At 37.2% G+C, this 26,217-nt stretch overlaps 5 protein-coding genes across 6 annotated transcripts; all 5 read right to left on the reverse strand.

The window, feature by feature from the left end:
• Positions 1-752: 752 nt before the first annotated feature.
• On the reverse strand, positions 753-3,724 carry LOC103442199 (ubiquitin C-terminal hydrolase 22-like). The gene is made up of 3 exons (XM_008380969.4): positions 2,545-3,724; positions 2,030-2,148; positions 753-1,922 (listed from the first exon to the last, which is right to left on the reverse strand). Exons 1-3 carry the CDS (start codon positions 3,309-3,311, stop codon positions 1,144-1,146), a joined length of 1,665 nt encoding a protein of 554 aa, XP_008379191.1. The 5' UTR covers positions 3,312-3,724; the 3' UTR covers positions 753-1,143.
• Positions 3,725-7,006: 3,282 nt separating this feature from the next.
• Positions 7,007-7,803, reverse strand: LOC103442189 (probable steroid-binding protein 3). The gene has a single exon (XM_008380961.4). It carries the CDS (start codon positions 7,497-7,499, stop codon positions 7,197-7,199), a length of 303 nt encoding a protein of 100 aa, XP_008379183.1. The 5' UTR covers positions 7,500-7,803; the 3' UTR covers positions 7,007-7,196.
• Positions 7,804-8,638: 835 nt separating this feature from the next.
• LOC103442317 (uncharacterized) lies at positions 8,639-11,340 on the reverse strand. Its single transcript, XM_008381100.4, has 6 exons — positions 10,961-11,340; positions 10,795-10,851; positions 10,356-10,509; positions 9,966-10,063; positions 9,807-9,872; positions 8,639-8,924 (listed from the first exon to the last, which is right to left on the reverse strand). Exons 1-6 carry the CDS (start codon positions 11,087-11,089, stop codon positions 8,886-8,888), a joined length of 543 nt encoding a protein of 180 aa, XP_008379322.1. The 5' UTR covers positions 11,090-11,340; the 3' UTR covers positions 8,639-8,885.
• Positions 11,341-11,857: 517 nt separating this feature from the next.
• On the reverse strand, positions 11,858-15,071 carry LOC103442328 (uncharacterized). Of its 2 annotated transcripts, none has more exons than XM_008381111.4 (8): positions 14,649-15,071; positions 13,739-14,131; positions 13,333-13,547; positions 13,181-13,251; positions 12,953-13,060; positions 12,494-12,611; positions 12,202-12,337; positions 11,858-12,041 (listed from the first exon to the last, which is right to left on the reverse strand). In XM_008381111.4, exons 1-8 carry the CDS (start codon positions 14,727-14,729, stop codon positions 11,976-11,978), a joined length of 1,188 nt encoding a protein of 395 aa, XP_008379333.2. In that variant the 5' UTR covers positions 14,730-15,071; the 3' UTR covers positions 11,858-11,975. The 2 variants fall into 2 exon arrangements, with proteins under 2 accessions (XP_008379333.2, XP_070669225.1); XM_070813124.1 differs by lacking the exon at positions 14,649-15,071 and adding an exon at positions 14,231-14,569.
• Positions 15,072-16,530: 1,459 nt separating this feature from the next.
• LOC103442345 (probable monogalactosyldiacylglycerol synthase, chloroplastic) lies at positions 16,531-20,450 on the reverse strand. Its single transcript, XM_008381127.4, has 8 exons — positions 19,229-20,450; positions 18,787-18,959; positions 18,093-18,254; positions 17,868-18,009; positions 17,355-17,579; positions 17,207-17,269; positions 17,051-17,125; positions 16,531-16,952 (listed from the first exon to the last, which is right to left on the reverse strand). The coding sequence occupies exons 1-8, from the start codon at positions 19,778-19,780 to the stop codon at positions 16,719-16,721; spliced, it is 1,626 nt and encodes a 541-aa protein (XP_008379349.1). The 5' UTR covers positions 19,781-20,450; the 3' UTR covers positions 16,531-16,718.
• Between the last annotated feature and the right edge of the window lie 5,767 nt (positions 20,451-26,217).

Consider the following 26,217-nt stretch of genomic DNA (forward strand, 5'->3'; position numbering starts at 1 on the left):
CCGAAAAGAATAAAAAAAAGTTGTAGGTATTTGAAGAGAGATTGATTGGATTAGGTCCCCAGCAAAATTTTATTCTGTTTCAAGCTCTCAGAGAGTTCAATAAAATGATGATTTATCTTATCAAATTTGACGTCCCATAACATGATGATTTAACTTGGTTACAGACGACAGAGAGTTCTTTATATACAAGTAAAATTACGTGCGCAAATTTATTCTTTTTTATGTTTTTGGTGAGTCAATTTGGTATGTGTCATATACATGTCAATTTGTGATCTCCAGAGACCTTGCAGTTTAAGTGCCAAGCAGTGTACAGAACTTTTCCAAGTAACAAATCTTGATATGAACTTAAATGGTTGATCGGGCAGCAATATGTTGACTAACCAAATCAAAAAGATACTATGAGCCTACGAGGAATGGAGAGATGATGGTGGGTGGTGGCCGTGGGGGCGGTAGTGGTTGGTTGGTGGAGGCGGCGTCAGTGGTGGGGGCACAACTTTTGGTGGTGGCGGCAGCACCAAAACGATAGGTGGTGGTGGCAGCAATCGTGATGGTGATAATGATGATGGATGATGATGGTGGGTGGTGGTAGGTGGCGGCGGCCACTCATGGTTGAGTTTTTTTTTTTTTTTTTTGTATTTTTATGAGAACTCCCCCCTCTTTTGCACATAATACAAAATGTGGTTAAATGACGAGTGCTTATAGGCTAACAATTAATAGATCATATTAACATATAGAAAGTGAACAAGCATTAATTAGTGGGACTCCAAAAAATAAATATTAGTTCCAAATATCAGTTCAGTTATGTACAAGACTGACCCTGCAGTCAAAAGAATGTTGAGCAAGAAAATCTTGTAAAAAAACCCAACATGAACAAATTTTTCAAATTGGTCCCATCAGTAGTCCCAAAATCCACTCACAAAATACCCAGTAACTTGTGTATTTATGTATCTCTGCTTCAAATCATGGTCGTCTTTAGAAATCTGCAATTTGATGATGCCTTTCCGCAACCATCCAACACGTGATCGTGTGCTCTCCTTAGGCCGAAGGGATCTGATGACGAGGTTGCTTCGGCAGACGCAGTCCTCCTTCTCACTGGGTTCGCAACTGCATACCCTGCCTCGATTGTACATCGAAACATTTCTATTAGCAGCAACCAGCCATCCTCTGAAATGCCTCCTTCTGTGTGGAAACCGGCAAGTGACGCAAATCTATGTTTGCTTTATAGTAAAGCGTCTTGTGCACATAGAACATCATATAACACTGTGAAGCTCTTACAAACCCCTCGTCGACCTCATTAATCCAAGCATTGTCACATTTGTACCATTGGTCTTGTATGCGTAAATACGTCACATAATGGCCGGAATCTAGTGTCCCAGAATGAGTAACTACTGCAAAAATCTCAAACTCAGTAGACATCCCAGACTCATCCCCCTCGAAAGCAAAGATTCTATTACCAAATCTGTTCCTCACAATCGAAGAAGACAGATAGGGAGTCATGTCTAGCGAGAATGGAAAATGCAAATAGCTGTCGATTTTCCTCATCATCTTTCTGACCAGGGAGTGCTCAAACCGTTTTATATGCAAACACAACACCATTGGAAGCTTTCTGATGGACATTTGCTTCGAAGAGTCTCGGGGTTCTTGACAGTTCTGACAGTACAGTTTCTGGTCTGACCCCAACTTTTCTGGTTTTGTAAACAAGTCTAAACAACCCAAAAGAGTGGATGAACTGCTGCTGCCATTCGCTTTGGCAGGCTTGTTAGATGCATCTGACCAAGAACAGTGGCTTGTGTCTAAGTTGAGTGATATGTCCAAACACGGGTCATAAGTTGTCGAGGTGAATCCACAAGTCATACAAGTGACATCCGACCTCAACAGTCCTGAGAATACCCTATGCGCAATACATTGGCAGTCTCCACTATCTGTGAAACAAAGGATAACTTCATAAGTAAAAGCGAACGGTTGACCACCGTAAAAACAAACCATTTCACATGTATGATCTAAAACTCATCTGATCGCCTATAATTACCTTTCGTATGGTTCCTTGCTTTGGTTTCTTTCTCATGGATCCCATCTAACACTGAAATGAAGAACTCATGAGCGTCCTGCTGCTCGTAACTTGCCAGATTCTCCGAATGCTGCCACCAACTTGAAGTAGAGAAAAATTTTATCAGTCCAAAAACAATAATATTTCAGCATAGAAGAACTAACAACGAATCTAGCGACAAATCACATATAGGGAATTGATCCCATATGACAAAAATGGTGCCATCATTTGCAGCGAATCCATGTGATTTCTAATTAGACGTAAACATTATGCATTTTGCAGGAAAGCGATTTCACGACTTATGGGTTATTAAACTTCATCTACAGTGCTAAATACCACTATGATACTTCTTGAACTTATCAAAGGATCTTTAGAAGCAACAGATTGCGGACACAAAGACTCGAATATAAATCAATCCACAAACCAAAAAATTAAGCATTATAAACTCGGCACGATACTCTGTAACAAAAGATCACACACAGAGAGCAATGGCAGACCTGTAAAGAAATTCAGCCGGGCTATAAGGAGTCTGATCGCCCGAATACACAGCCGAATAAACACCGTGAAGCTCACAAGGCAAACAAAGCCGGTTTGCCGTCCTTTTCTGGCACGTTCTCCTGCTATGCCGATCACTCAAGAAGTAATTCCTCAAAGGAGGCGCATGTAGCAGTGCTTGCAACACAGAGTTCATAAAGCAAGTATTCCCCAAATTATTCAACCCCCTCAAACCCAACGGATAACACGATTTCGCTCTGTGATCCCTCACCAAACACGATTTTTCCGGCTTTTTAAACTCTGATAATTCGACACCCGAACCCCCCAGCCTCTTCCTCTCACACAGTCTCTCCCCTATACTATCCGCATTGTTTGTGCTGCAAGGCAAGTCCAGCATGTGCTTAGCCATGACAGACTTATCGAAATCGGGATCGTAGACCTGATCGGTACACGCACAGCAAAAAAGCTCGGCCCTTTCGACATCGACGGCCAACTCGTGGCCGATTTCCAACTGGGTATGCAGAACTGCGTGATTCGAACACGAAACCGCAGAACAAATCAAGCAAACATAGAGTCTACCTTCGAACCCATTACAGAAACTGCATCTGGGTATCTTTGTTTCGTGAATCCGAACGCTTGTTCTTCCGTTCGGGGCGGATTTGAGGGATTTCTGGAGGGATTTGTAGCCGTTGCAGCCATGTTTGAGCTTGTAAGCTGAGAGGTGGTTGCAGGGTTTTGGGTTTGTGTATGAAAGCTTCCTCGTCGACATGTTTTGATGGAGATTTTGGGAAGGGGAAGGTTCGATTTGTTAGAAATCGCAGAAAGATCAAAACTTTACTAAAAAAAAAATGGTAAAATTAATAGATTAATAAACCCAATAGTAATAAGATTTGTGAAAGCAGATCCAATATTGCAGTTAAGAGATTGAGAAGAAATTTGGATCAGCTGAGAGAGAGAGGCAGTGACTTTTCTGCAATCTGTTTGGGGATGACTTGGAGGAAGAGGGAGGATGAAGAAGGTGCTTTTTGGGCATAAAATTATGATTTTGTCGACCGACTCATCATGCAGTATACTGTATAATATGAATTCTACTCAGAATATTGAAAAGAAAAAAGGAAAGGAAAATTATTTAGAAAATAAGAAATTTTAAAAGTTCAATTTGTATTAAATAAAATATAGGATTAAATTTAAGAATGCTCCTTAAACTTTGGATAGTGTTTCGCTTTGGGGAGATTTTTTAGTTCACCAGGGCACAATGAAAAATACCTTTTCACTTCGCCCTCATACTTTTCAATTTGATTTCGAACTCTTAAAGTTATCAAGTCGTGCAAACATGACTCAACTGTTAATTTGTTAGATTTTTTTTTTTAACAAATGACAAGAAGGAGTGGTGGATTTAACTTCACAATGAGCTCGCAATAATGTGGTTCAAATTCTCTTTTAACAATAATCGAACTTAAAAACTCTCACTTATAAGTGAAGAAAAATATCACTAGACGGCTATTTAGGCACATAATTAGAAAAAGCATGTTCACAAAAAATACTTGGAAACCTTAACAAAAAGAATGGACACTTGCACATTCAAGGCAAACATGGATAATACTTGCATTCCTTTTTGGAATGTGCTTATTTTTTGTTCCGAATAAAGTATTTTGATCGAAAAAAATTTGTAATAAGAACCATTTAATTTCTTAATTTTTATTCGAAAAACACATTTACAATCTGAGATCTTAAAATTATTATAATCACTAATCAATGAGCGTTTAGTCAATCAAATGTACAAATAATGAAGAGAGATCAGAACCGTTAAATACATGATCAAAGTGATCAGGACCTGTCCAACAGCTAGGCGACAATGCTTATGCCACCATTATGTATTGTAGGGTTTTGGGCCTTTTGGCCTTACTAGAACCGGAATTTCGTGTTGACCGAATAAAAAAATAAAGTGGGAATTTCATGATAATTTTGTAGTTATGGAAGTGGATTTTATCCTGGATTTAGTTTGATTAAACCTTTTCCTAAGTTTTCAGAAATCAAATTTCAATCGCTTAACTAATCAAAATTAAATATTGACAACTTATTATCACATAGATATTAACGACATACCGAAATCTTATCATCTCAAGCAACTAAGATTTAGAAAATGATTATTTCAACCAATTCCTTTTCAGATTATATCTGTTAAGCTTAATTCCCTCCTCGAGTGATGTGTCATGTGCCGAGAGAAAGATAGGCACAAGGAAATATACACCCGATTGCCCAAGATTTTGGCGCAATATGGGCATCTTGAGCACATTCCTCACAACACATTTTGAGTTACTGCAATCACAAGCATAAACTCTGTAAAACTACCCTCGAATGCACTAAGCACTGCAATCTGCATAGATGATCCATTTCCACACTAAGAACTTGTGTATTGGCAGATGTTGCTTAAGATTTTCGTCCCGAAAACATAGAAGACCACGCACAATACAAAACTAGCCTTAATCAATCTCCATAAACAGCTAAAAGAGCTGGCAGAAGTCCAGTTTTGTTCCATCTAAAATTTATGTATCTGATAGAAACAAAACAAAAGGCAATGACAAGAAGTAACCAAGCATATAATACAAGTTTATACATTCAGTTTACACTTTTACAAGGTCTAAGCCTATGAACAGAATTACCCTTCAACTGCTGCTGGTGAGGAACACCAAAAGAAAAGGACCTGCAGAGATTGACTGATATGGCAAGTTGAAGGACCAAAACCAGTAATTGCCAACATGTTGAAACTCTAATTGTCCACATTTTCGACGAGTTAGCTAAATAAGTCTTCTGCTGCTGAATTCCAGCAGCAGACTTGGTAAAATTTAGAAACAAAACCATTACCCAAGAAATCGAAACCAGCAGACGTCAACCGAGATCACCAAACTACAATCTTGTTCATACACTATTTATATTTCATGCCTATTTACAATAACACCATAAACAATAGTACAGCACTCATTACGAGAGAAACTTACCTGCACCCGAAGCACCACTGTGGTAGTATCTCAAGCCAATTTGTTATGTGTTTAACTTGCTCATATGGCAATGGCAACGCATGATTGACTTGGGACACCGCCTCAATGGAATCCGAGTGGAAGTCTGACCTAGGGATGGGCAATGGTTATAGCGGGCGGGTAACCGCGGTTATTTACCAATAATCATTTATACTCATACCCGCATAACTGTTTACCCGTTAGGTAATTGCCTAAATGATTATACCCATACCCATAACCATTTATAAATGATTAATCATACCCATAACCGTGTACCCATTTAACCGTAATCATATACCCGTTTACCCGTTTATCCATTTTTTAACCCATTTACCCTTTTTTGCACCTATTTACATTTTTTTTTTAACCGTAACCGTATACAACTCCAATAATTGAAATAATAAGGACGAACAATAGTTTTAATCAATCAAGGTAATATAATATATTTGCTAATAATTGATTTTTTACTAACAAAATACCTCTCATTACTTGAGCAAGCAAATTGGAAAGAAAATTCATGTATTTTTGACATATTTTTCTTCCATACCCAAGCAATTATTCAATTATAACATTCATATGATTACAAAGTAAAGCTTCTGAAAACTCAAGGTAGTCATTATCACAAAAAACATGAGAATTTACAATGAAATTACTAATCTCCATCAAAACTTTAAGAAAAGATTACATGAACCCTTGATATATCATTCGGAGTCAGAATGACTTAGAACTATAATCTACATCCAATCATATCATAAAGTATGCAAATTTGGCAAGACAAGAACTCAGAAGTATAGTCTACATCCAAAATTTTCAGCAATCCTCAGTGCAACGTTAAGAGAAACAGAAATTTAAAATCTTCAGCTTTCCTGAAAGATTCCAAGGAATGTTACTAAGTCTGAATGCATTAGGATACATTCTGGGAAAATAAAACTTCCATCGAAGAGAAGCAAATGAAAGGCTTTCATAAAAATTCTCGTAGAATCGAGAATGAAGTTTTCATTCTGTACATGCCAACTTGACATATTGTGGACCAATTTCCTAGTCCAGAAATACCGAGAGGTGAATACTAGCAAATGGTTCAAAGCATGAGAATTTTATATATCTATTAAAATAAACGGCTATCCGTTATAACCGCGGTTAATACCCATAACTATCCATTTAAATTTTACCGGTAAACGGTTATACCCATACCCATTTAATTATCTAAACAGTTGCCCATAATCGCGAAATTTAAATGAACAGATAACCACGGTTACCCATGGGTATTTGCCCATCCCTAATCCGACCTCCCTCACTACCAAATACCAATACAGGGAAAACGCAGATAATCCATACAACACTAGGGATACAATTAGTTCAGCTGGATAAAACTGCACAAATCTGCCCAATACTCAACCTATAAGTCAAAATTCATCCAAGAACACAACTTATTATCGATGAATCCAAATTCACACAATCATAATATTTAATTATTTATTCATATCCATCCATGGCAACTAAACATAAACAACAGCATCCAAGATCACATACAACGATAAAAATCACACATACCCAGAAGCAGAACTTCCCAAAAGCACTTATTTTGCGTCGAACGACATACAATTAACCCTTAAATTTGACCAAAGGCAGAGACTTTTTCAAGAAGCGACGCGGCCGACAACTGGGTACTTAGCTTCGAACTTCTTTTCCCAGTCGGTGAGGACGCCGATCTCCTTCTCCGTGAGGCCGTCCAGGGAGGCGGTGATGTCCTCGTCGTTCTTGCTCATCTTCGCCAGAGCTCTGCTGGCGTCCTTGCCGGCGAACATCTCGTACGGCCCTCCGGGACCGTAAAACGACTTGCCGTCCGTGACGTCGAAGACGCGGCCTTTGAGCGCCACGTATATGGGCTTCGATGGGTCGGTGCCGTTGTACTGGATCAGCTGCTGGGCAGTAAACTCCATCGCTGTATTGGATTACTGTTGGCGAGGGCGACGATTATAAATATGGAAAATTTGGAGGTTGTTGGGTATCGGAGTAGATGAATGCTCGATTTGTCGATCGCCTGTTCTTTTAAGTTATTCGCCAACCAAAATTAAAATAATTTATTTCCAGATTTTTTTTACTAGGGAAAAAGGAAAGGTGGATATTGAAAGTTAGAACATTTTATTTGTTTTTCTGATTATATTTTTCCTTTTTTTATTTATAAGGCAATGATTTTGGATTCAACCTACTTCATCCAACAGGCTATTTATGGATAAATATTGAATTTTAGCAATCAAAAGCGTCCACTTTTCAAGTTATACTTTATGGATGACGGCGACGCTTGCAAAATATATCAAAGTTGAAAAAATTGACAAATGTTGCGTTTTAAAAAACATTTCATCATGACAATTAAATAAGTCAATTAATTCAGATTGAATCAATTATTTATAAAAATAATTTATGAATGGAGACTAAAAAAACAAATAGTTTAGATCGTTGAAGTTCGAGGTGGGATGAACTCTACAATTGGTTCTCATTTTGATGGAAAAATAAGAGGCCTTTGGACAAGTGGATCTCTTCCTTCTAATCCACCAAGTCCGAGGATCAAAGCCGTTGAAATTTGATCCATAGGCTACAAATAAGGATCCACTTTAAAACTTATTATAATAATTTAACAGTTGAATCAAATTTCAACCGTCCACATCTCTGATGGATTAAAAGGAAAAGATCCGAAGAGGATTCCTTTCCTTTGGACAAAGGCTCTGCCTTAGTCAATATCAAAATGATACTGATGGATAGACAATCAAGTTTGAATTTCACTCTTTTTCTGTAAATTAAAATTTATAAATTAAGTAATAATTATCACTGATTTACCAATAAATGCATAATTTAATTCGGATTACCTCGTGAACTGCTAGCCCAAATGGAAGTGTTAAAATTAGGAAACTTTAATAAAAAATTTCCGGTATTATTTACTTTAACGAAAAACTACATTTTTATATTAAAGAATCAATCATAATACTATTCACTTTATCCTTTATTTTGTCCTTATCCTTAAAACTCAAAGTTTTCAAGTCATTTTCATCAGTTTCCTTTAAAATTATAAATGGTATGATAATTCATATGGAAGCGTTAAAATTATAGATGGTATGATAATTCTTTGAGTCGCTTAAAAAAGAACTACAAACTGAGTTTTCTATTGCCAACAAAACTAAGTAAAATCATTCAGAAGTCGGAAAAATCACATTATCCAGGCTTAGCCATGCGCCATCGGCCAGTAAAGAGCAACAAATTCTCATCCTGCTTCTGCAAGTTGCCGTTCACCTTTTCTCGAGATTGACAGCCATCCCAACCGAACATTTTTGTCAATACAGAGGAATGCCACCGCCTGAATACTCAACCTCCTGAAATTCGGGGAAACGGAAAATGTTCAAAAGTGCCCTAAGATTACAGCTAGAAAACAGCAAGCGGAAGTTCTGCCGCCAAGAAAGATAACCATGACGCCGATGGAATTAGGGCCAAAATGGAGTGCAAGAGTAAATTACACGTTAAAAAGAAAATGACAATTACCAAAAGGACATGTATGATTTGTGCAATAAACAAGTTTTTGCACAGTTTTATATGAGGAGTTTGTAGCTATCAACAAGCTCCAGACTACCAAGTGCACACAAGTGTTTGATATGATATGTTTGGGTGTATTTGGGCCACGGGTGTGCATGTAGAGAGAAAAACAAACATAATCCTCCCACCAGGGGACTGAATTTCCTCGTAAACTTTCATTGAAACATTTCCAACACAGTTCTTTGTTACTCATACAGCTTACAAAACTTGCAAGATCTACCTCATCTACTTCCTTGATATATCTCAAATTATCCTCTCTAACTACCTCCACCTAGCTGCTATGTTGCTAACCGACTCAAAAGCTCACACAGCTGCCTGGTTCTTTATTTATCATATGCTGGAGAATTGCTTTAGAAACTTTTGGTGACGAACTTAATCTTATGGACAGCCTATAATATTTTCCCTTCCTACAAGAAGAGGAAGCAAGGGAAAGTTCTCCGCTACAAGAAACTTTCTTTTGCAAGGAACCATTTACTAAATCAACTTCAGTATCAAAGAAAGTTTTGGATGAAGCAGCATAAGTCAATCAATGGTTCCATGATTTCGACTGCTTAGGGAAAATGTAGTGGTGCTGAAATTTCTACAACAAATGGGATGGTTCAAAATAAAATGAGAAAATACCACATGTCAGATGTAATTCAATCGCTAAGGAGGAAGAGTTTTACCTGAGCAGGGGGTAAGGATGAAACCCAATCCGATGCATGTGTAGGAAGCAACCCCAAGGTGTTAAGCTGCCAAGGAAAATAAAAAAAATTAATAAACTGGATTTCGTCAAGATAATCATAGTGGGGTGAAGAATTTAAAGGATAACAAATATAGTTCACCTTCCAGACACCCAATGCTAAACCCCCTAAATTAAGGGCAATGAAGAGCAACTTTGGGGCAATAAGATCTACTTTGCCGTCCTTATAGGGCTCAAAAACTGCATAACCACATTAAAATAAGCATGAACCAAAACAAGGAAATAGATATAAAGGTCGTTTTTTAAAATTTGGTTTGTAAATATTGAGCGAGACAAAAAAATGGAACAATACATTAACACCCAAAGTCCATGACTGATGGTTATCGGAAACCATTCATATGATGAGACAGCAATATAGACAAGCAAGAACAATACAGGATTTCAAGTTCTATATTGCTTTCAATCGTGCTCTTCCCCTACAACTGAAAATTCCACACATACAGACCGACTAACAGAATAAGAATCATTTTACCCTTCCCTACACCCTGTAAGGCGCTTATGGGTTGCCAAAGAGCGGAAAATGTGATTCCAATGCTAAACAAATGCACTGTATTCCCAGCCATCCACATCATGAAACCCATCATCATCAAATTCTTGAATGGGGCCTGTGCAACTTCCCAAGCTTTCTGCAGAAACACAAAGAAACCATAAGATCGCATAAATTCAAACCATCGAATATCACTGCATTCTCGTGAATATTAACAGGGATCAAGAAAATTCAGCAGAAAAACAGGTACAATTGTAATCCATCAGCAATTTAAATCATGCCCAATTTGCGATCAAGTGATTATTATAAAGTTAAAGGTAAAGGTACAATGTTTCACCCATAAAATTGTCTGAAATCCCAAGTCTAAAAAACCCTAAATCCAATTTGCTAAAATAAATTCGAATTTAGGGAGGGGAATCAGTACCTGAGCTTTCCAAGTAGATTCGGCATCCTTCTTCTGGCGACTCACAGTCGAATCATCCTACACAAAAATAAAAACCCCAAATCCAATCAATTGGGAATAAATCCAATCCAAATACAAATCCAAATCGAACGACGAGGCAAGAGAGAGAGAGAGAGAGAGAGGGAACCTGTTCGAGGGAGGCGCGAGAGAAGCCAGGGGGGTCGGCGAAGTCGCGGGAAGAAGGGGAGGTTGAGTTGTCAGTCAAGTCAACGGCCCATCTCCGACCTGCTCCCATCACTCCCTTTCCCTTATCCATCGTCGCCGTCCTCTTCTTCTTCTCCGACGCAGTTACAGCAGTAGAGTCGCAGCGCCACTCTTCGATTTGATCCGACTATATAATATTTCAATACGCGCTCAACTCTCAATGCCTCGGGTCGGCACTCTCCAATCTCCGCTGCTTCTTTTTGTTTTTTACTTGTTTTTTTTTTTTTTTTTTGGGGAAATCCGATTAAAAGTAAAGTTGGTGGCGGATTCAATCTTCGATCGATTTTTATTTTGTTAATTAAAATATAAACTTTGATTTTATTTATTTATGCTAGCCCTTTTAATAGGTCGAAATTTTGTCATACTGTGTAAGTGAAGATTTTACGTTCAAGTCTTATGAATTGCGTGTTCAATATTAATTATTAAATTATTATTAGACTCAAAGTGTAATTCTGTACAAATTTTCATTTTCTGATTTGTTAAATCAAACAGAATAAAGGCCGACAATTTAAATCATTTTTACAAAAACATTTTTAATTAAGTTCAACACAAAAACTTCTTGCTCATAAATAAGTATTTTGTTGAAGCACTTGTCAAGTGGAACTAGAAGTGCTTTTCCACAAAATAAAAGTGCATTCTCACATAAACAATCTCAAACAAACTCTATAAAATGCTAAAACGTAATTTTATAACATTTCAACAAGAAATGAATTACCAAAACTTTGTCAAACTCTGCTGAAATTTGTTTATGAAGCTTCTGTGATGACTAGGGGAGAGGGAGAGAGAGAGAGAGAGAGAGAGAGAGAGAGAGAGAGAGAGATTCATACAAGTTTGTATGTTTTATACAATGTCTGATCTTTCCCGTATATCTTTACAAACGTGATAGACGTATTCATTAAACATACAAACTACAACTTGATTGAGATTGTTATGCATCACTACTGCAACTCTTGCTTGCTCGAGAACCTGTCCGAAACGTTTGCCATCACAAATCCTGCAAAAACCTGAGTTCAAAGAAACGCAGTTAGCGTAATACTTACTGTCACAAAAACTGACTACACAGTTAGGAGCTCCGTCTCAACGCTACTTGATATGCTTCCCCAACCCACGTGAGGTTAGATGTTAGAAACTTGAATGTGTACATGATACAGTAGCGTGGCGTACCTGAACGCAACCAAAGATGTAGAGTGCAGAAAAATGGCGGCCGTGAATCACCATGTCGGCTACCATTGCAAGTGGAATTGTCAAGGACATGCCCAGCGTTGCAACTAATGGAGATGTCCAAACCACGGAAAGAGCCCTGTCGAAGTTTCATTTCATGTTAAAAGCATGGGCATCAGCATCTTGTAGCTTCATAGATAGACGAAAAAACAGAAGCAGGAAGTATAGAGAATTCGAGTGTAGATTTGGCCACCACACAACATACTCGAACCAATGTGTGTGCAGTTTTACATACCAAAAATAATCCGAAAGAACACTCCCAACAAAGCCATTTATCAGCACAGCTTCGGCAATACATTTTGAATGTGGAAACTCAAATGAAGGTTCAATCCCGATGGCATTGAGCGGCCACACTGCATGAGAAAACATTGCTGTGAGCCTGTGAGCGATGCAACTCAAAGAGAACCAAATGATATACCCGAGGGCAAGTGCTGTCTTTTCATTGTGAGACCTCTCCATTTCAAACCACGAAGAGACTTCAATATGTATTCACTTTTCTTTCCGAACTTTGAACAAAAAGCATTGTGTGCAATCAGGTCGGTCGTATTCTAGTGTGAAAATCATAACCAATGGTTGAGATATAGTCCGACTAATATTCTCCTTCTGGCAACCAATGATCTAGCTATCAAGTTTTGCCTAAAATCCATGACTGTATGTGGACATAAATAGATAATGGAATAATTACTCTACTCACCGAGCCACCACAGACCAAACACAGTGAAGAGACCAATGTATCCGAAAAGCTTCTGCACATCAGCCTTATCTCCTTTCTCCTCTGATCCAGCAAATTTCTTGAGTAACACTGCAGGTATTAGACCAGTAACTCAATAATCATAAATCCAAAAATAATTTAACTGTGTCTCAGATATATATTTGTGAAAGAGTTCAAGTACCACCGGATTCCTGAAATGTAATGTCTCACCTGTAAACAATCCATATGACGCAGCTGAGAGAAGACCAAAAATATCTCCCATTATAGAGTGCTTTCTAATCCTTTACGCAACAAAGAACAAGATACAGTGAAACGATGGTAAAATATGAATAAAAAGTAATTCCTACTGGCTAGAAACTTACTCAGATATGCTCAGCAGTTCATCAGGTGCCCAAGTTTTTCCAACAGTGGTCATGGCAACACCAGCCATGGTGACACAAACAGCAACCATCTTTGCAATAGTTATGGAATCCTGATGCAGAAGAGCTCCAAAGAAAAGTGTAAAGAGCCCCGATGTAGAAGTTAGGACAGTTGTACTTGCAACACTGGTATTTGCCAGTGCAGAGTTCGACAGATACTGCATTAGAACAAAGATATACCAATATGTCACTTGGAACTTTTTTAAAGCATAAAACGAATCCATGCATATCAAAAGAACCAAGAGCACCAAGCGGATTTCATTTCTTTTAACGCAACGTAACTTAAAATGTGAATAGAATTCCAAAAGGTTGATATGAGTAACAGGGGTGCCAAAATGACTCATGGTACCTCTGTGATAAACCACAACGGAGTAAGAATCAAGCCAAATTTTGCAATTTCGCATGGACTAAGTTGACGACTGTGTTCAAGCATGCGAGGTTCATCTTCTTCACTCTTATCCATTAGAGGTCGCCCTTCTTCCGTGTTACTAAGATCTTTGTCAGTTATTAAGCAGCTTCTAACATCTGTTTCTGGAACGTGGGGCATTTCATTTATTCTAAGAGGAATATCAAGCCCGACTGAGGTGCACAGAGCACTGACATTGCAAAAGTTCTTAACTAAATTTCGGTCCAATAAGTTGCAGAGCCAATCTTTCAAAGCTGATATGGGCAGATAAACCACCATTAGAGACACACCGAGATAAGTGAGCGAAAATGGCTGTTTGTACTTGCTGAAAATTCTCTGCATTAAAAAACAGTACAAGTTTAACATCAAAGATAAGCTCAAATCACAGCGATAGAAAACACATCCTTCCAAATATCTAGTTTAATGAGAGAATACCATGATAATGTAACTAAGCCTCCATTTGTTTCGACGAAAATAAGAGAGAAACTAAAACAGAATCTTCTCTAACCAAAACAAATCCTCAAAGAAACATCACCCCAATAAAAAAGGGAAAGAACACGAGGATGCCGTTGTAGCGGTATCTCAATTCAATCACACACTGCCACTTGGGAGAGTCATAGCGCACGTCCGTGATTGGCTCAACATACCTACCGTCCATCTCATTTGTCCGCAAAGAAATACAGAACGGAATAGTGAGGACTAATAAGGCGACATTCTAAACTAATCTAGCCAACGGAGCGGAGATTCAAACTCGGTTGCAAGACAGCAGGCACACTGCCTTAACCAAAGAATCAAACTTTAAAAAAAAAACAAAGAAAGAATCAACTTGGAAAAAGAATGGATGAACACAAACCTGAGTAACCTCTGCAGAAGCGACCCAGATGAACACAACCGTGCCAATCAACCCCAAACCGGCGTTGTACTTCCAACCCATGATCAAAAACACCACCCCAAAGATTTTGCAAAGTCGACCCAAATTAGGAACCGGGTTAATCTCAAAATCGGCTAAAACATCAACATCTTCTGAAATGCTCCACACGCAGCAGGACAATCCGATTTTGTGAAACTTGCTCGAGGGTTTTGGATTTTTCGTTTCGTTTTGGTACCAAATTTTGGTTCTTTGGGTAAAACCGTGACCACGGAAGTTTGAAATCGTAGAAATCAAGAAAGATTATTAACTTTCATTTTTGTGGCGTCAAAGAAAGTGGATTTGCATTCAAGTTTCCATTTTTCTTGCTGAGTGTGTCAGCAGTCAGTTCATGAGAGTGACAGGTGGTGCCGTTTCAACTAAACTTCCTTCAAGGTGGCACTCTATTAATGCATTCACTGCAATGCTTATTTTATTTAAGAGTTAAGACAAATGTTTGTCCAAAACGTATGGTAACAATGGTTAAAAACGTTTAATTTACATTTAAAATTCTCGGTTTCAACTTCTCTTCCTCGTATCGGTTAAGTCAAAAAGAGAAGAAAAAAAAATTGTTTAGACTAAATTACGTTTTCAATATAGTTTGAGTGATATTCTATTTTTGTTCATACGCATATAACTTGGATTATTTTATCCTATAGTTCCAACGGTTAAAAATGTTTAATTTACATTTAAAATTCTCGGTTTCAACTTCTCTTCCTCGTATCGGTTAAGTAAAAAAAAGAAGAAAAAAAAATTGTTTTGGCTAAATTACGTTTTCAATATAGTTTGAATGATATTCTATTTTTGTTCATACGCAGATAACTTGGATTATTTTATCGTGTTTACTATCCCGTTAAAACTGACGGTAATGATTTAACACAATAAATAGTATGAAGAGAATCAAATTGTAGACGCATATTATCCTTCTAAGATTTGTGGGGACTGGGTGGTTATACAATGTCCATTTCACTTGATTAGTAAAAAGTCCAGTGAGAAAGATTTAAGATTGTATGTATTACTTAAATAAACAGCATGAGTAAGCAAATTGGAGGCATGGATAAACCAAGTCATATAATCCAACATCTTCAAGTTCATCTAGCTCTCCTTTCTTTTACTTGATATCTACTTTTCTTTTTTTGTTTATTGATACTTCTGATGGGGTGGAGGAATCGAAATCGCGACCTCGGGTGTATGGGGGGATGTTTTTACCAGACCGAGTTGCAAGCTCTTTGTAACTCTCTCTCCGACTCAAGACACTAAAACATAATTCATATGAGTTTGTTTTGTCGTAATATATCCCGATTTGATCACCAGGACCAAGTGATCTACGCTCAATAAAATTAAGACGCCAGTGGCCTTCAAACACAGCCAATAAGGTTGGACATTGGGTATCCGTTGAGCCTAAGATGACTTCCTTTGACGGTGACGATAGTGGTGATGACGATGGCGGCGATGCGGATGGGTGAACCCATTGCCCATCCCTAAAGACCGTCCGCCTTTCCCTGTAAATGCGAAAATGTAGTATGTGTACGGTATTGGTGTCGACGTCCTTTACCCGGATGGGCGTTGAATCTATGTTTACTCTTATGATTTTGTTTCGGTCCCAATACCTAAATATATGCGTCTCGACGTCGTTCATGTCTAAATAGAGGCAACATCCTCCGGCCTCGGCAGCCGTCAGCTCCTTCTTGATCTTCCACTCGCTGTGAAACTCTTCCTGCGCCATTGAAGCAATGAAAAGCTATGGGGGATGAGTGAGCAGAAGACTTGTTGTCCAAGGCAACTCCATTTTCTGAAGTATATATAGGAGTTCACGGTCTAATCACAATTACTGCAAATTAATCATATTTAATCTCGATGCACGAGTTCTTGAGAAATTAAGACAATCATGCTGATAGCCTGATAGATTGTATTAAATGTGAAATTATAACAAGGCATTGGCATGGGAAGGGAAGAAGAGCCTAGTTGTGATCGATTAGAGGACTTGTAAACAAAAATGGTTGGGGAAACATATGGTTATGTTGTACATAACTGCGGTACAAGGCTTCGTTGTCTAACGAGCTCGTGGAGATCATGAACAATCTTGAACACAGAATCAGGCTTTGCCAACTTCAATGCATTTTCCGACATGGCCTTTAGCTCATTGGCTTTCGGACCAAACCAATCAGCAACGATCCTTGCTATCTTTTTCGGCGATTTAGAGTATTTCCCGCACCCGTTTTCAACGACATATGGTACATTCCCAACTTCCTACAATGTGAAGAAACGGTCATTTGCTACATTTTCCAGTGAGGGGATTCTCAAAACAGAGCAGCACAAGGGAAAGTAGATTATATCATCACCATTACCTGTCCGGCAATGTAATCGTTCAGAATAATTGGGAGGCCTCTTATCATGGCTTCTGCAATAGTTCCTGGACCAGCCTATTAAAAAGAAGTAGACAAAATGGTTGGTAACAAAATATACAAGACTGTCATGGTTTTTATGGTTGTTGACAAACTTACCTTTGTAATTATGCAGTCGCAAGCTCCCATGCATTCCTCCATTTTAGTAACAAACCCCTTCACCTATAATGTCAATCAATTTTAGATACTAACTTCTGTTTATCTAATGCTGTGTTTCGGACTATGCATTCAAAGGGTATAAAAATACCTGGACAGGGATCTTCCAGTTGATTGAAAGCAACTTGTTCGCAAGCTTTTTGTTGCGACCACATATGACAAGGACCTGGCCTACAGGCTCCCCAAGATTCTCGTCATATAATGCATCCCCAAGTGCCCGAGCTGTAGCCTCGATAGGACCCATTCCTTCTCCTCCTCCCATTAGCAACACAGCAGGAAGATCCTCCTCCATTCCTAGTTCTCTTCGAAGTTCAGCCTGCATTGAAATAAACAAAACATGACAAAGGTAGTCAACATTTATTTAAAACCACGGTCTGCGATCGTGGAATGTGCAATCTAAAACCACTGTCTACAAATGCTTTTACCGTAACTCATAGAAGAGTATTATCTTTATATCATCAAAATCCAATTGACAGCTTACAACTACTGATTTCAAATTTCCAATCAACATTCATGAGCCCTTTTATTATCACACCACTTGCCGATTCTTTTAGTCGTACAACAATTACATCAAGGTTAAAGAGTATGTTGATCAGTAACCAACCTTTGGTCGCACAGGCTTGACAAAGTTAGGCCGCACAGGGAGGCCATAAACCTTGATTTGGGAAGTCTGGAGTCCAGCTTTCAATGCCCTCTTAGCAACCTCGGTTGTTGGGCAATAGCATCTCGTTACAAGCTTATGAAACCTGGAAATCAAAACATAAAATATCGAAGGTATGCTTGGAAAAGGAGGCTATGTTTCCTAATAGGAGCTCTGTGCAAAACTAACCATGTAGGATGGCAAGTACTTAAATCCGTGACAACTGTGGTAAAAACTATCTTCTTCAATAGACCCTTTCCCCTCAAGACACGAAGTGGTACATGCTGCATCAGCGGATGCACACTGATAATAATATCCGGCTGGTATTTCATCAGTCCTTTGGCAACCTCCCTACAAAACGAAACAGAATTTGAGGATGTCAACAAGGCATACTGCCGAAATGCTGTCTTTGAGCCATAATTTGACACGGTTATATTTGTGAAAAAAGAGAAAGGTTTGACGGAACATATGAAAAACTCATGAATAGTAGGACAAATTTGCTCATTTCTGTATCTGTAATCCTATCTGACGTTTTCCTCACAGGGTTTAAAAATCTGCCAGAACAGCATACAATCTCGTCCTCAAAAATGCCATTTCCATCGAAATTTATGAGCTTATAGTGCATAAGATACATGATTAAAAAAGTTGTAAATTCCTGAATGCTATTCTAATCACTAAAACTTATGGTCAACGGCTGCTGCAATATATAACCATTCGAAAATTGAAAGGCGTGTTATATTTTAATTTAAGATATGGTGGTCAACTATGACATGAAGCAAAAGAATGTACAACTACCTTGGAAAACAGACTACAACAACAACAAAGACAGTCGAAATGATTATAAATTTATAAGCATTAACCTATAATGAAAACAAATTCCTACCGAGCTATAAATGTAGAAGTTGCTGCAAAATTAGACTGATGCACCAGACGCGGAGCGGTTCCATAGTATGTCATTTTCCATAACGGCCCGTGTTTCACCAAGAAATTATAGCTCCTGGGAAGTTGATTAAATGGCCAAGGCGTATGATCCGACCATAAGTCAGTAACAAAGACCTGCGATATGCACTCTTAATTGAAAACATGATCAACAAATATGCACACTCACATATCCATTTTTCTTTCTCCCCCAAGTATTCTCATTAATTAATGAAATTTTGAGGGAAAGAAGATAAAAATTATACTTTTCGATCTTACTCCCTATGGTGTTATGCTATTACATTGCTTTTTTCATGTAATTCCCATTTCTCTCTACATTAGTCAAACAACCAAATACAAGTTCCATAACAAAGTTGAAATTTTTAGCACAATTCAGAATAACTGACCTGATATTCGTCCCCAAACTCCTCATTAAACGCTGCCTTAATCGCCTCCGCAGAAGCGCGGTGGCCGCCGCCGGTGTCACTCATCAAAATCAATACTTTCTTGGGGCTCTCCGCCTCCACACCATTCAACGCAATCCCATTATCGTTAACGCCGCCGCCATCTTCTATCAACACATTGTTATTGTCCCCAACGCCGTTATCCGACCCATTTCCATTTCCGTCCCCGGACCCGACGCGAACAGAAGCGAACCCAATTGGGAATCTTTCACAGTGGAACCGAATAGCCCGATTAAACTCCGTCACAACCCTCCGAATGCCCGAACCGCCGCGACTGCTCAAACTTAGTGAAGCTGAAACACCGACCTTGGGCTTCGTCCCGGCACCTGAAGCACCCCCAAAGGCGTCGAAATACAAGAAATTCGACAAAAACGAGGAGTGCCCATCTGAACCGGAACTGCTGTGAGGCCCTGAGCTGAAGGCGAACCGACCCAATCGGGAAACGAGGTCATAGACCGGGCTGGGTTCCTGGGTTGCGACAGAAGAGTTATACATGGTGGGATTTATGGGTTGGGGAGATTAAACCATGGCGGACGAGCAGTGAATTGGGTTTTGGGTAAAAAGGCTGGAAAATGAAACGCCAGAAGAGAACAAGGTGAGCTTCGAAGGGAGAGAGAGAGAGAGGGAAGGGGATGTGGGGGGTTTTGGAGAGACAGTGAAGTTAGCGGAGTGGAAATCTTGGAGGGGATTTTGGTGCGTACAAGACTACGAATGCATGTGCGCGCGCGAGTGATAGGAGGAGATTCTTGGTATATTAGGCACAAAATTGGTAGCAAGAGAGTGGGTCGTCTTTAACTATATTGGGTTGGATTGGTTAGGTTTATCCCAACTCAAGTTGGTCTATAATCTCTCTATATACTTTTGTAACTTGGAGAGAGATTCGAATTTGGTGTAAAGATACGGGTTCATTATTCTAACTAATTGGTTCAATTCATATCTCTACGAAAGACACTAACAAGGTGTATTGAACTTTCTGCACTATTTTTTCAATCTTGAAGAATGCTATAATCAGTTGTCAACACACAAGATTTCTAACGACATAATTTTTTGTTGTTTTGACAACTTTAACAAGTCACTCGTATCTCTGCCAATTGTCTCGTGTTGTCTACGCCTAACAATCTCCACCTAGAAGGCCCAAAAAAACATATGAATTAATTATTTTTCTATTGAAGTTTTGTGAGTACACATTGCATTAATCGCCCCAAATGGCCAATTGACTTTAGCAAATACTCATGTAGTTTGACTACAATGCATCAATGATTGTACATGGTGATTGACCTTAACACAACTCTACTCTTGTTAGGTCAACAACCCAAAAATGCATGTTGTTACCATTCAAAAAATTTAATCATAAATGAGAATCTAGTCAAGTTAGAACGTAAAGAATGACCAAAAAACAAGTTTTGGCCTCGAGATCTTTGTGTTATGTTGTAAATATTAGTTAAGGTGTGAAGGCCAGAACAAATCAATGAACACATTTGCCAACACCATATAAACTTCACATTAATAGTGTGAAATCGTACATAAAAGCTACGGGAGATTAAATTATGTGCGTATTTTGATTGAATTTTACACGTTTTTGCTTTTTTATTAACAAACGATAGCGTTAATAATTAATTTAGTAATTGTTAAGAAAAGAAAAATCGGTAAACATCAAACCCGTATCATGATACATAAACTTAATAATTTTCTGCTACTGCAATAAAAATGTCATCTGCACATCATTTCGCTTTTGTTAGAGCCAAAAGGGGAAAAAGCACAATCACCATGTGATTTTCGTTCTTATTAAATTTTGGTGTTGGTAAATTGTAAGCAGCCCATGTGATTTATATGCCATTTGACTCGAGTGGACGGACCGTCCAGAACCACCGGCCTTTTGGATTTCTAATTCACCGACCAACTTGTGTCCTTGCTTCTGAAATTGGGCTCGTGGTGACCAAAATTTGAGCCGGAATTTATATCAAAAATTTGGGTCAGAAGACAGTTATCAAAGGTGGGTAGGCCCATGCTCGTGAGAGAAAGCCGAATCCGTAAGCCCTAAACCACCCCGAAATAGAATGGCTTCATATTGGTCCGCAAATTACACGCGTCAAGTAAATTATAGTATCTTTAATTTTAGTGTTTTTCAGTTGACTGAGGGTAATCGAGCTTAAGACACGTTGAGCATGAAAAGTAACACAACCAACAAGTTACAAGGGCACAGGTTTCACTTGAGATATGTTCATCTATTACATTTGAACTTAGAGCATCCGAGATTACACACACATGACATGTATTTTGTTATTGAACTCTTTGTGTGGATAATACGAAATATTTCTCTAACAAAATCTAAACAATGCAAATGTAGGCACAACCATATTGACTAGAGCAAATGTTATTCTTTCTTCATTTGAGTTTGAATTTTCATTCTCATAATTAATATTTGATTAAAGTATCAAACATCTTTCATGTTGAGAAGAAAATAAAAAGATCCATGCACCCAAAATTGGTCATGACATCACATAATGCACTTTGACATGTCAAGAGGCAACAAATTCTTTTCTCTCAGATTGGCAATGATTTTATGGGGGCAAGGCAATGCCTTTTTCTGCAAGGGATTTAGAACTTTTCAATCACAAAAAAGTAGCAGCTACTAGGCCAAGAAGTGCTTATTGCTCTTTGCAGAAAATGCTTTCATCTAATCACACTACTTCTCATCCATCCCACATGCTCCAATCCACTAACAAATTTCAAAAGCCTTATTATATCAGAGATTATGTGCAAACCCTAACCACAGAGAATTCAACTCTCTCAATCATGGCTGTATTTTTTCCTCATGTGGCAGGGTTTGAGAATTGCTTGACTTTATGTGTCTTAAAGTAAAAGCTTTTCTATTATATGGAGAGATTAGTTAATTGGGTATTATCTTGAGGATATTTCATGTCCAACGAAATTTTTATTAAGGTTTTATATAGTTGATAATTATTTTATTTTCAGTGTTTAATTTGTGACTAATTACCTTCATGATAATTTGAAAATTTGAGATTAATTAGATCCATACTCTTAGCACTTTAGAGCATCTAAAAAAGAGATGTAAAAATGTCAAAATCAACACTAATAGTAAAAAAGACAGCAACAATGTTTTCTAACCGCAAAGCCAAATCTGATGTGGCATGACATGGATTGACAGTCCTCACCCTTCTGCCAAAATTGACAGAAGCTTCAAATATTTTTTTAATTGATTATTAAATACAATTTTGTTGGTTTTAAACATTTATTATAATAGTTTTAGGTAATGAAAATTAAAAACATACCATGTGGAGAGTGAATTTTTAAAAATGTCAAAGTGTCACATAAGCTGTCAAATTTAAAATTTATGTTTAAAATGTAGCATCTTCTTTGAAGATGCTCTTATGCACTTTAACTAAGAACAACAAGCAATGCAACTCAGCCAAATTACAATTTATGAAAATAAATTATTAATTTCTTTATTAAGGATAATTAACTAAGGACAAATCACTTTGGATGATCCAAATTCCACAATATTATGCTTCCCCAAAATTCAAAGTGGTAACAATTTTGGTAAGAAATGACATAATTATTTTTAGGGAACTTTAATGAAAAGCTTCCGATACTGTTTACTTTAACAAAAAATCACATTTTTACATTAAAAAGTCAATCATGGTACTATTCACTTTACCTTTTATTTTGTTCTTATCTTTAAAACTCAAAGTTTTCAAACTCTTTTCATTAGTTTTCTTTTATTTTTACTGTGTTTTTTTGCATAGGTTTCAAAACTTTGTTCATGGCAACTGTCCCCATATTATCATTTCGTAACCAATTACTTAATTTATATTTTTCTAAGTAACCAATAGTAATGTACCAACTTAATCCTTGCTTTTCCATCTTTGCTGGACCAAGAAGCTTTAACTTTTAGACATGAAGAAATAAGTGTGATATTGACAATCTCATATCTCCTCCATACGACACGCTTGACTAGCTACCCTCCTGTCGTTCTATTTTCAACCCCGTATTCAATCATGAATCTTATAGTTTTGCTCATTTTTTGTTTTTTTTTTATTTTATTTTAATTTTATTATTATTACGAGATCGAGAATGAAGAGTTCAAAATTATTATATTAATTAGGAAAGAGGAAAATTTCGAACTCATAACGCATGGGTAGAAATCCAACGCCCTATTTACTAAGTTATTAGCCAACATGCATATTTTTGTTTCTTTTATTTACACTAATAACATGCTTACTTACTTCAAATGCATTTTAAATGGTTACAATTGTTTTTTGTACGTTTATTAATATATATATGTATTTTTCTTTTTGATACAGTTATATTATTTAGATTGAGAGAGTGAGACAATAAAGTAGTTGTGAACTCATTAATCTCAAGATTTAAATCTAATACCTCTTACTTAAAAGTATTCTAATTTTTAACTTCTCTTGCATTAAATGAAAATTATACAATAAACACAGTTCGTAATTTAATACTTGGTAAGTCATGTAGTAAATTGATTAGGAGATCTAGTAGTCTATGTTCTTTTATATCCTTGACTTCAATAATTCATATAGCTTTCCTTGTTTTAAATAAGTAATGTCACGTATACGACTTCTATTAAGTAGTTCCATGAAGCTTAGTTATAGGGTGCGGAAGAAAATGCAGTGCCAATCATTTTAGACAGGCTTATGATGGATTCATTGACTGAGCAAAAGAAACGACCTAATTTCAAAAAGAGAGGATAATGATTCATTGACCACTTGGTTTATGACTTGTGAGGGAGAATCCAATCGTCAACAAGAAAGTTCATCTCTTGGAAAAATGCATGTGAAAGGAACGCAGAAGCGTCCGAAACCAATCCAAATGGTAAAAACGTACAAGAATTAAAGACTGGGAGAAGTGGAGAAATTGGTAGAAAGCATTGAGCAGACAAGGATGTGAAACTCCCAATCATTTTAGACCTTGATTTCAGTGATGTACTTACTACTTAGAGTCAAACTAAATTCAACGATCAATAATACAAATTATACCACACTAGATGTTCTAGTCCAATACTGCGTCTAACTCTCTTTTATACGTAAGTTCGAATACCTTAGATATTTTTAATGCTCGTTTGGGTAGTACTTTTTATTAATTGAGAAAACACTTTGATTTTGAAATCAGTAATTAGTAAAAATGCAAGTTAATCCTGAATAAACACTTCTCTTTTGGGACCCAAAAACATTTTCTCTAAAAAATGGTTTCAATCAGCTACTTAATATTACAGTCTAGTAGTATTCCTATTTTCTTATAAGTGAGAGATTTTAGGTTCGATTTTCGTCAAAGGCGAATTTGAACCATGTTATTGCTAGCCCATTATGAGGCTCAGACTACTCTTCCATCTACACTTAGCATAGATAATATCATTTGTTAAAAAAAAAAAAATCAATCATTTAAAATCACTTTCCAAACGAGCTCTTAAAAATTGAGTGTTTAATATCGTTTTTATATAGTCATTTAGTACTACGATCTAGTGATATTCCTCTTCACTTGTAAAAGATTTGGATCATTTCCTGAGGCAATGGAGAGGATCCTCCTGACCAAGCATTGTGGGTTGTTGGATAGAATCCAACGGCTATAATTATTATAACTTTAAAAGGACCCTCTGTTTGTAGCGGTTGAATAAAAATTCAATGGCCCACAATGTTTGGTCAGGAGGATCCTCTTCATTGGCTCAGGAGAGGATCCAAATCCACTTGTAAGTGAGAGATTTTAGGTTCGATTCTCGCTAAAGGTAAATTTGAACTATATTATTGTTAGCCCATTATGTGATTAAGCTCACATCCCATCCACTTAGATAATATCGTTTTATATAAAAGAAAGTTAATAAATAATATTTTTAACTATACAGAGTCAATTATTTTGTCTTTTTAGCATTTTTTTTCAACTCAAAATTCATTTGCTTTTACCTTTATACGACCAATTGTAGCAAAATTAAAGCAACCAGAAATAATGATTGGACGGGTGTGGTCTTAATCGGTCGACAAGTCCGCCAAAGACTTGTTCATGTGAACTGAAGAAACCATGCATTGATCATTTTCGTACCGGAAACCTACCAGATAAGCCTACTGCGGGAAAAGATAGCCGCCGTTGCGTATCCCATTCCCAGGCATCGAACGGCCATGATTACTAAAGCTCGAAGTTTTGCTAAGATATGTGGCAATGATTAGGGTTGGATTTCGTTTTTCCAAACTATTAACAAAATAAAATGGGTCTGCATCATTAGAATTTACTTACAGATTATGTGATCGACCAGTTTATAATATTTTTCATTGCACCGGTTTCGTAGTAGGTAACGATTGAAACATAACAGAACGATAAAACATAAATTGCATGTTGCAAGCAAAATCTGATAGTTTATTATTTAGTGTTATACATTAATTTGTCTGAATTTACTTTTTCTTATGATAACTATTGTAAGATGAGAAAATTGGATACTTTTTTTAATATAAATATTGTAAGATGAGAAAATTGAATGCAAAACTTCGACGGACGAAAATAAATCATCAACTACTCATGGCAATTACCACACAAGTTTTCTATAAACAGTGGCAGCAAGTGATGAGTGACAAGAGAGTGGTCTTACACAGCACATTAGTATTCCGTGCTTGATATATTTTAAAAGTCTTGATTCAATGGCGGCTTAATTTGCTAAAATATTTGTTTATGTGTAATAAAAGATGTGATCTAATAAATATCCTGCCGTAAATGAAATGATAAGGGAAATAATATTCATTTTTATTTCCGGCTTATGTATATTTTTGTTTATTTTTAATATTTACACTAAAAATACAAGTGATCGTTTACCATAGTAATGGAAATGAGTTGTTCCTTTGCATTTCGACGTTGGTTCGAACTTTATCGATTCCCTAATCTAACAACTAACAACCAATACTATCGTC

The sequence above is a fragment of the Malus domestica genome, chromosome 15, assembly GCF_042453785.1.
Source record: "Malus domestica chromosome 15, GDT2T_hap1".
NCBI classification, from domain to species: Eukaryota; Viridiplantae; Streptophyta; class Magnoliopsida; order Rosales; family Rosaceae; genus Malus; species Malus domestica.